This window comes from Micromys minutus (assembly GCF_963924665.1).
Source record: "Micromys minutus genome assembly, chromosome: 26".
NCBI lineage: Eukaryota > Metazoa > Chordata > Mammalia > Rodentia > Muridae > Micromys > Micromys minutus.
In genome coordinates, this window is record NC_137961.1 from 34,768,443 (window position 1) to 34,778,756 (window position 10,314).

Here is a 10,314-nt window from a genome sequence, read left to right on the forward strand (position 1 = left end):
CTGTGTAACACAACCGAAGCCCCCACAGGAAGAGCTTTTAAACTTCTCCACTGAAGTCTCACACATACTACTGAAATTCTGATTCTCTCTACTACTGTTTCCAAGGGCTGAGCTCAAGCTCCTTTACACCTTCCGTGCCATCTCTACCATTCCTCTACCGAAAGTATTTCCTCTCACTGAAACGTGTCGAGAGATGAGAATGTGGGAGATGCCCTTTGGAGTTCAGTTCCCTGTCCACAGCGATGTGCAACTCAAGCCCCAGAGATCCAATTCCTCCAGTCTCCGAGGGCATTGTCCTTACATGCACATAATGTTAATAGTCAAGCAGTAACAGTTCATACAAAAGGAAATTCTAGGCGTGAGAGTGTGCCTGTAATCCCAATTCCTCAGAGTGCAAGCTCCAGCCCTGTTTGGACCATGAGACAAGATCAAGGACAGACTCAATTATCTCAAATGAAAGCGAGGAATAATGTATCTAAAGCTAGAGATACAGTGTACTGGCACAGCACTTGCTTGCCTGGCATGCCCAGAGCCGTTCTGTCCCCAGCAGCACTTCAGCCAGGGTGGTGGTGTATGCAGTAAGCCCAGCACTGGAGTGGAGGCAGAACCAGAAGCTCTAGGTTATCTCAACTCCATAGCTGCACTAGCTCGAGATCTTATCGTAATTAACTTTTTATAACCAGCTCCTGTGTTCACATTCATTGCTAAGATGGGAAATTCTTTCTTAGAGGTACGTTGGGTTACTAAGCACATCTAAATTCAGTAGCAGGATTATTTTAGCATAGTCAAAGACACAAAGACAACCAATATTCCCAATCCAGTCACAGCCGCCTGCTCACACAATCGTTCTGACAGCATTCACACACAAAAAGCCAAGACTACTTTAAAGGGGGGAGGCCGAATTATTATTATTTTTAAAATTTGATTACAACCAATTTTGTTGGTATTTAGAATTAGAGGTGTTTTCAATTTCAATAATGGCAATATTTTGGTAAAAATAGGAAGCTTTCTAGTAATTACAGATTAAAAGTAACGTCAATTTAGAGAAACACAAACTCCATGTTTACAGTGACTGTGCCAGATTTAACCTTCAGTAGTACATAAGTAAATTGTTCACATTTAGATCTTCACTTTTGAGATTTGACAGCTGTTCTTAAAAAAAATTTCAGTACCTGTGCAAATAAACAGTCTTCCATGTGCCTTAGCACCCACTTAAAATATCTCCACTGTATATATACAAAACACCCACCACATCTGCAGGGCAAAATACATACTTTCATAACAAAACTATAATGTACCTCTCCAGTATGAACACTATACACATAATACATGGTATACAGTATTTACAAAATAGAAAATATAATACAAGCTGCTTGTGTGACTTAAGCTCATTGTGTCGGATGCTGCAACACGGAGTTTCCACCGCTGTATCCACGTCCTTTAGAGTCCGAAGATGTGGGGGCAATCTGTTTAATACACAGCGCAGACAGAAACCTAGGTCTGCACTTTGAGGAGCGTTTTCAAGTGCACTGCCATCAGCTCTCGGCTCTGGCTGGGATTCTCGGCAGTACCTCCCATCCAGTGACTCGGAGGCTTTGGGAGGACACTAGGGGAAGGTGGGTCACTAAACTTCGCTCCAGCGTAATTTTCCTTTTGGCTCACTTCTGTTTGAAATGCTGATTTCTTTAAGTGGTGACTTTTAATGTTCTCGGTATTTTTAAAAGGCTTTTTTTCCTGCTTCTGCATTCTATCAGAGGAAGCAGAATCTTGCCAAAAGTCATTTTCATTCCTTTTTGCAGAGGTGATCTTGGTTAGTGGCAAGTTATATTTGCTTTTCTGTCTGTTTATCTTTGGTTGTTCACACAAGTGTATACCATGCACAAGCTGGCCATGGGGAAGGGCAATTTTCTCAGATTTTCCCATCTTTGATTTTAAAACCTACAAAGGAACACAAAAAACGAACAGTTTTTAAGATGAAAGTTATTTTTACACATATTTTACAAACTTGCTTTTAAATTCCTCTAGAATTTAATCCAGTTTTAACTAAATACTTATGTGCAGGCTGTGCTTGCTAATGGATGTCCAAATGTGCACGTCTCTGTTGCTATTGAAATCAATGCTGTTAATTACAGGACATCAAACTCAAATACAATTACTTAAGAAACTCAAGCTAACCAAATCCATATTTTCTAACTGTAAACAACGGTAAGGAACAAGGTCCTCTATGGGTTAGAAAAAAACGTTTCATCTGCCTTTCAGATTCAACAACTTCACGGACAATCTCCTAAGCTCAGCCAGAAAGACTGTAAGACAGAAACAGAAAGGTAAATTCCAGTCCAGCCTGGGCTACTTAACCTTGTAAACTCAGCCCCAGTCCTAACAAACAACCCAAAAACTCTTGCACTCTAGTAACTTTTCTAACCAAAAGTATAATCTACCGAAATCTGCATCAAATGAAAACTATCCTTAGACCACTGCCCCATGCTTGCACAAAAACTGAAGCGAAGTACAAGGTCACACATCCGCACTGTAAGGGTAACACTGTCTTTCCCGTTCAATACTGCTCTGGAAAAATAATCTCCGATGCTCAGTGAGTTCTAAACTAATGCCACTGCCTGTCTGGGGGAGATGGGGAAAGCAAGCCACTTCAGAATCTACATCTTTATTCCTCTCCATGGACACACCTAGATCAAGTAGTTTCGATACAATGGATGCTTTTGTGTCATTAACAAAGAACCCTCCAAATTGTTAAGAAAAAGATGGGGTTCTTTTGTTTTGTTAAGACAATCGTTTAGCCCCGACAAAATTTTATCCTTATTCTCCAAATCAGTTAGCTGCGGAGTCCATTTTAGAACTTCTAAAACTCATTCTGGGCACTGCTTGGAAGCCCCTCCGAGGCCAGCTCGTGCCGGCCTGCACCGCTCACAGCACGGAGCCTGGGAAACACGGGTGACCGGCAGCAGACACTCTTGCCAACTTCCAGATCCCCCGTGAGCCTCAGTGGGTCAGGCCGTACGTGGGTCCGGCCCGGGTGCCCCAGTGGGCACCGCGCCTGCGCCTCCGCCCCCACCCAGCACCGCCTTCATGAGCGCCCCAGAGCGCCGCACGTAGCGGGCTGACGTCAGCCCTCCGCAGGTCTGTGAGCCCCGAACGCCGAAACCCCCTGGATCGCCGCCAAGCTTCTAAATGCAGGCTGTTGCTGGGCCGCAGCCGCTGCTCCCATTGGCTGGCGCCGGAGCCAATGGGCGGCGCCAGCGCAGCCGCCCAGCCCCCCCCCCCCCGCTTCCGCCCCACGACTCCGGCGAGCGTCACGGAAACTTCCCTCCCGAGTAAACAGCCGCCCCGCCCCCACCGGCCCTACCTCCTTCGCGAGTGGGGGCTGTCTGTATAGCAGGGCACTGGCCGCTGGACCTCGCTCCTCCTGCGCGGCGATCGGCCCCGCCGCCGGGCTGTGGCCACCCTCCAGGCTCGGCCGGTGCTGCTGAAACTGGTGGAAGCGGCTTGGGAGCTGCCCGGCCGGGCTAGTCCGCACCTTCTTCTTCCGCCGCTTCTTGGGCGCTGCCCGCGGGGCAGCGGCCGGGACCAAGCTGCAGCCGGACGGCGCAGCGGGGCGAGGCGCGGGCGCCAGGCACGGCCCGTCCCCCCCGAGGAAGTGCGGCAGGAAGAGGGTGGGTGGCAGCGCGCGCGGGTCCGGAAGGCGCGGCAAGGGCGGCGGGGCCGAGCTCACCATCGGGAGGGCCCCGAGGAACCCGAGCGGCGCTAGGCGGCCGCCCAGAGCGATATCTCGCTGTGGAACGGAGACGACGGTCATGGCGCGGGGCTCGGCAGAGGACGGGAAGCAGGCGTCACGGGGCGGCGGCGGAGGCTGCTGCTGGAAGGTTCGGGGCAAGGACCATGACTCGGGCGAGGCGGCGCAGCAACAAATAGCGCTGGCCACCGCGGCCAGTGTTGTTACCCGAGGCCCCGCCCCGCGCCCGCCCACCTCCCTGTGGCGGTCCAATCCGAATGCGTCTGTCTGGCCACTCCCTCGGTCCCGCCTCCGCGCCCGGAGGCAAGACACAAACAAGCAGCCAGCTGCAGCCCCTCACAAAGAGCGCACGTTGCGCAGGCGCGTCCAACGGGCTCTTCTAGAGTGTCCCGTGAACAATGAAGTTCGACTTCGGCCTCACATCCCTTGCAGCAATCTTTGGGGGTAGCCTGTGGGTGGGGTGGGGTAGGAGGAGGAGAGAGGTGGGGGAGAAACTAAGAAGCCGCTGACCTCAAGAAAGGACTGCTTTGTAGTTTTTTCCGATTTCAGCTCAAAAATATTAAAGAGATTTCGGAGAACAGTATGGATTTACTTCGTAGCACTGGTGAAGATCTGCCTACAGTGAAATGTGGCTTCTCATTCGGTTTTCTGACGCTGCCAATTAACCCTGGTGGTGATAATAAAGGGGTTACTGATGGATTCCTCAGTTTACCAAAATTACTCTATAATCCCGAAATGGGCCTTAAAATTCGTACCGCTTTTAATAGCTAAATATCTGGGAGGCCCTAGAGAGCTCACATTGCCCCTGATACTTGATGCTGCTGCAAACAAATTGGCCTTTGTCCCATACCGAGAAAACCAGCCCTTCTACAGTTGTCTGGCTAACTGGGTTAACAGAACTCCCGGCACAGTTTAATACAGAAAAGAACTATGGCCACCAGTTACCAAACAAGTAGGACCTCAGAACTGTTAGTTAAAAGAGTGGGCATCTAGAAGCCAAAGTGCTTGCCACAGAAGCCTGGCAACATGACTCCGTGTAAGTCACCTAAAAATGAAAGAACCAAAACCACAGAGTTGCTCTCTGACTTCCAAACACACTCTACGAGGCACACCTGCTCTCATTACACACACGTTTGCACACATATACAATGATGAGAACAGAAAATGGAATGAGCTAGGAGGATTAGAGGCAGGGAATAGTTCCATTGTCTTTGGCCAAGAGTTGGGAATGTCTTTGTTCTCAGACTAGAAGGGAGCTCTGACTTCTTACTTCTTAAATAGCCACTCCCAGTCCATACATTAATTCTTGGTCGTAAACATTTAAAATCGAGTCTCTAGCTTTCTGGAAAGTAGGGAATATCCATTCCTGGTTTCAGCCCTTCTTGTGAATAACTTTAGGGTAATTCTGAAGTGGCAGTGTCGAGTCGAGCAGTTCTCTTGATCTGAGCTCTGTTGAAGCACGTCAGGAGAAAGCTATCTGGTCGAAAGAATGGAATCTACCTCTTGCCACGGGTGGAAAAATGACCTTCTGGTAACTTCCTTTTTGTCTCTTTTACTTTCAGATACTAGTCATGGGCATGCTTTCCCGGACACTCTGGGATTGTTCACTCTCCTCGGAAGCTGTCTAACCCCTTTCTGCTCTGTGGCTGCTTACAAAGAAATGTTTTTCTCTCCCTCTTTTCCATCTTTTCCTCCAGGCAACTGCTGAGATTTTATACCATGCCTGCTTTATAGTCTGGAAAAACCAAAACTCTAGTAAACTCATTCTTGAGCTTCTTTTGAGTGTGTTCTAAATTATCTTATTATTGAGACTAAGAACCCTGAGTGGGGACTTCAATTTCGCTGGTAGCATGTGACACCCTAAAGGACTCCTCAAAATTTCTAGTAACAATTTAAGTAAATTTTTTATTTTATGCAGAGTCTTGCTATATAGCCTTCCCTGGCTTGGAATTCACTATGTAAATTAGACTATCCTTGAACTCACAGAGATCTTCCTGCCTTTGCCTCCCCAATGCTGGGGTTAAAAGTGTGAGCCATCATGCTGGAAGGGCTCTGGCCTTAATGCCGAGATATGCACTTCCTCAAATGCACAGATTTGGCCTGGTGTGGTGGCACATGACTTCCATCCCAGTACTCAGGAGACAGAGGGAGGTGCGTCTCTGTGAGTTTGAGGCCAGCCTGATGATCAACAGTTCTGGGACATCTAGAGCTACACAGTGTCTTGAAAAACAACAAATAAAAAGCAAAATACCACAAAGCACAGTTTTGATGATTATCACATATTATCTGTCATACGAGATATTATTGGGGTTTGTTTTCTTTTTAGTTCTTTGAGGGTCTAGCTAGCGTGAAACTCAATATATAGCCAAGTGTGACCTCGAATTCCTGATCTTACTGCCTCTACCCCCCAAATGATGGCATTAAGGGTCTGAGCCATCATCCGTGGCTGACAGGTAATTGACAGTTTTAGACAGCCTTACTCCTCTGTTAGCTTTCCAGGCCTCTTCCCAATAATTCTTAAACCAGGTAGTAGCAAACAGTGCCTAAAACATTTTATGACTGATAGCAAAGTTGACCACGCTGACTATATGTCAGTATTTACATTTCATCATGGTTAAGTGCTGGGCTTTATCATTGCTGTGAACTTCACTACTTTTCTGTTTGTAACAGTTCATGGTCGGAGGTCGTGTCCTTTGGGTGAATGGGAATCATAGATCTGGACCTGGGAAGGTCATAGAAAGCCTTTAATTCACATCTGATAGTGGGTATGGTGGCACACGGTATGAAAGCTAGTCCTTTGGAGGCAAAGGCAGATGTGCTGAGAGTTTGAGACCAGCGTCTTTGCACACAGAGTTCCAAGTCAGACAGTGTTAAAGAATGACACCATTTCCAAAAAGCAGAAATAAAAATCAGCAAGTCTTCCAGCCTATGAATTAAATTTGATTCAGCAACCTGTGAGGAGCCTAGCCACAGCTGGTGAAGAAGACCAAACAGAAACTATAGGCTACACCCTCCCAGGCGTGCCCTCCTTTTCTGGATTTTAGATCCTTCCAGATGTAGTCAAGTTGACAGTTAAGAGCCAAGGAAGAAGCTTTTGCTCTTTGCCTGCTTGTTCTTACCTTGCTAGCAAGTTTATTCACTGGCATTGGAGCCTACTTAGGATTCCAATGTGTACCGAGGACCAACTGAGACATCCAGCCTTGTGGACTGAACAACTACTGGATTCTAGAACTTTCTGCCGAGAGTTTATAATCAGCTTCAACTAGACAGCAAGTTTACAGCCAGCTTCTACTATAGGTGACCCTGTTTCAAACATATGAAACTATGGCTGAAGATTTAAGTCATTGGTGTTCAACCTACAGGTAGGAGGCAGGGGCATGGTGTGTGTGTGTGTGTGTGTGTGTGTGTGTGTGAAACGACCCTTTTGCAGAGATCATCTAAGATCATTGGAAAACACAGATATTTACATTCGATTCATAACAGTAGCAAAATTACAGTATGGAGTAGCAACAAATATAATCTTATGGCTGGGGTCCCCACAACATGAGGAACTGTGTTAAAGAACTAAAGCATTGGGGAGGTTGAGAACCACTTACTTAAGTAGTCAGGTACCCAGACTCAATCTCTGCTGCCACAGAAAAAATTAAAATAAAACAAGCTAACTAAGGGAGATGGATTAAAACACACCCAGCCAATCTTGTCTATTTTCCTTGTCTTAGAATATTCAGTTCAATCATTTCTCCTAATTAGCTAAACCCTCTGAGAAAAGTAACTCAGAAAACAAAAGTAGGGCCAGGGAGAGGGCTGGGTGGTTGAAGGTGACTGCTGCCTGATGCTGTAACCCTAACAACTTGAGTTCGATCCCTGACATAGCATGTAAAGGTAGAAGGAGGCAACCCGCGCCATTGCTCTCTGACCTACACAGTTGCAGCGTGGCATGAAGACTTGTCCCCCACCAGTTGCAATAAATAAAAATAAACTATATATTAATAAATTTTTTGTTATATCATTTTTAAAACCCCACATTGTGGTACATGCCTGTAATCCTGACCACTTGGGAGACGAAGGCGGGAGAATCGCGAGTTCTAGGTCATCCCTGGCTGCATGGTGAGTTCAGTACCAGCCTGGGTTATATGAGACCCTGTCGCAAACAACGTAAGTCCAGCCGAACACAGAGAGACCAGCAATGTGGCTGACATAGCTAAAACCAAATGAAACCTCTTTCAAGAGACTCGGAAGGAGCTGCGCAGGTTGGAGCTCTGCCAAGTCATGGTTCAGTATTGGTGATGACTCATTGCTATAAATGCCGTATCTGAAGTGATGTAATAAGGATTACATCACTTTTTGAGGTTTGGGCGAGAATAGCTAGAGTTTAGCTTTACTAGTAAGTTAGCATGTTACAGTCATTCTTAACATGTACAGGTGTGCAATGTGCGATTAAATATTGATGCCAATATTTTCTTCTCTGATATGAGATCTCGCTGTTCTCAGATCTATATCTATTACCTGCCTATGGGTTTTGAGAGTCTAGCTCAGGCTGGCCTGGAATGCTTAATTCTCCAGCGACAGCTCTCCAAGTGCGGGCATTCTGAGCACACCACCATACCTGACTATGTCTCCTTTCCTTTCTGTCCTGTAATTACAGTGTTCTCTGAGTCACAATGTCCTGGTTCTCTAAGCCTAGTCAAATTATTTGTCCCTTTGTGACTCCCACTCGGTTAATAATTCATGCTTTCCACACAAAGACTACAATCAGAGTCTGTCTGTCTCTTTCCCCTCTCTCATTTTTTAAAAGACAGGTTTCCTTATGTATAGCAGCTGGCCTAGAATCACTCTGTAGCCCAAGCTGGCCTCCAAGTCGTGATCCTCCTGCCTCAGCCTTCCAATTGCTGGCATTATAGGTATACTCTATCGTGCCCAGCTAGGTCATGGAGGGCTGAATGGTAACAGAAACAGGAGCACCTCCGTGTTAGCTCTTGTCACAGTGGCAACACATATGCTTAGAGAAAACACCTGGACAGAAGAAAGGTTCATTTGGCTCAGGTTTCAGTCCCTGATCATTTGCTTTGGACCTATGGTGGCAAAAAGCGCCAAAGCAAGAAGACATGTCAGCAGAAGTCAGGGGAGTCAGAGGCCATCACCCTCTTAAGAGCATTACCCCCATAATCTACCTTCTTTCAACTAGGGCCTTTCCTCTAGAGAGTTCACTTCCCAATAGCACCACAGGCCGATGACCAAGCATCCAACATTCAGGCCTCTGGGAGCACATTCAGGATCCTAGCTGTAATGTGCTCTAAGGAATTATCCCAGCATATCAAGAGTGTAGATGATAAGGAGCACAAATCTCTAGGCTGAAGGCACACAAGTTGTTCAGCACACTAGTTGGAAATATTCCTATACCATAATGCTCAGAAAAGAGATGGACATTAAAACCAACCCTTCCAGAGAGAAACAGGTCTTACATGACAAATTAAAACCTGGGTAGTATCATCACTGAGCTTGAAGTAAGAAGACAATGCAAAGCTGACTTGGACATTCCAAAGGGATGTGAATGCCAACACAGAAGACTGCTTCTCCCAAACTATCAAGCCTCGGGACAGAAACAAACATTTTCTAATCCACAGAGCCTAAGACATGTGCTCTCTGTAAGTTGTCCTTAGGAAGCTATTCTTTGCAGTGACCAACCCTGAAAGGCAAAGGATGATGTTCCTCTCAGGAAATGAGTGCAAAGGTTTATGGGTAAGACACTGAGAGGTGATCTTATCGTAAAGGCTGTGTGGGTGGCCTGGAGAGCTTGGTTGGTAGGGTAACACATAAATCTGTAATGTGTTTGAAGGACTTGAGAGGAGATGTATTCTTCAGTCAGAGAGTTCTGGGGTGAAGAAATGATGGACAGAAGGAAAGAAAAATCGAGGAAAGGAGCAGGGAAATTATTAATATTTAAGACAGGGTCTCACATACCGCAGACTGGCCTCAAGCTTACTGTATAGCTGAGGATCCCTTTGGAAAGTTCCAGGCCTTTCCTTCTCCACCTCCAAGCACTAGGATTACAGACATGCTCTTCCAACCTGCCTGCCTCACACAGTACTAGGGACCATACCCAGTCCCTCAGATAAGCTAGGCCAACACTTCACCAACTGAACTATACCTCCAGCCACACTATTTATTTGAAAAAAAAAAAACAAAAGTACAAGAAACAGAAGTCCAGAGATTGCAAATTTATGACATGCTGACACTAGGAAAAGCAGGAATGGGATGTGTGCAATTGTGAGGGTTTGTATGTGCTTGGCCCAGGGAGTGTCACTATTAGGAGGTGTGGCCTTGTTGAAGTAGGTGTGTCACTGTGGACGTGGGCTTTAGACCCTCACCCTAGCTGCCTGGCAGTCAGTCTTCCACTAGCAGCCTTCAGATGATGTAGAACTCTCAGCTCCTCCTGCACCAGGTCTGCCTGAGACCCTAAGACATGCATATACATAGATGTCTGTCTATGTCAGGGATTCTGGGTACCGATGGGCCAGAGAAACGGCATCTTCGCCTGAGGGGATGGCTAGCCAATGGAGTGTATT

The 10,314-nt window shown here is 46.5% G+C and overlaps 1 protein-coding gene across 1 annotated transcript; it reads right to left on the minus strand.

Annotated features, from left to right (window-relative positions):
• Window positions 1-888: 888 nt before the first annotated feature.
• PNRC1 (proline rich nuclear receptor coactivator 1) lies at window positions 889-4,157 on the minus strand. The gene is made up of 2 exons (XM_080938549.1): window positions 3,362-4,157; window positions 889-1,938 (listed from the first exon to the last, which is right to left on the minus strand). The coding sequence occupies exons 1-2, from the start codon at window positions 3,809-3,811 to the stop codon at window positions 1,495-1,497; spliced, it is 894 nt and encodes a 297-aa protein (XP_080794675.1). The 5' UTR covers window positions 3,812-4,157; the 3' UTR covers window positions 889-1,494.
• Between the last annotated feature and the right edge of the window lie 6,157 nt (window positions 4,158-10,314).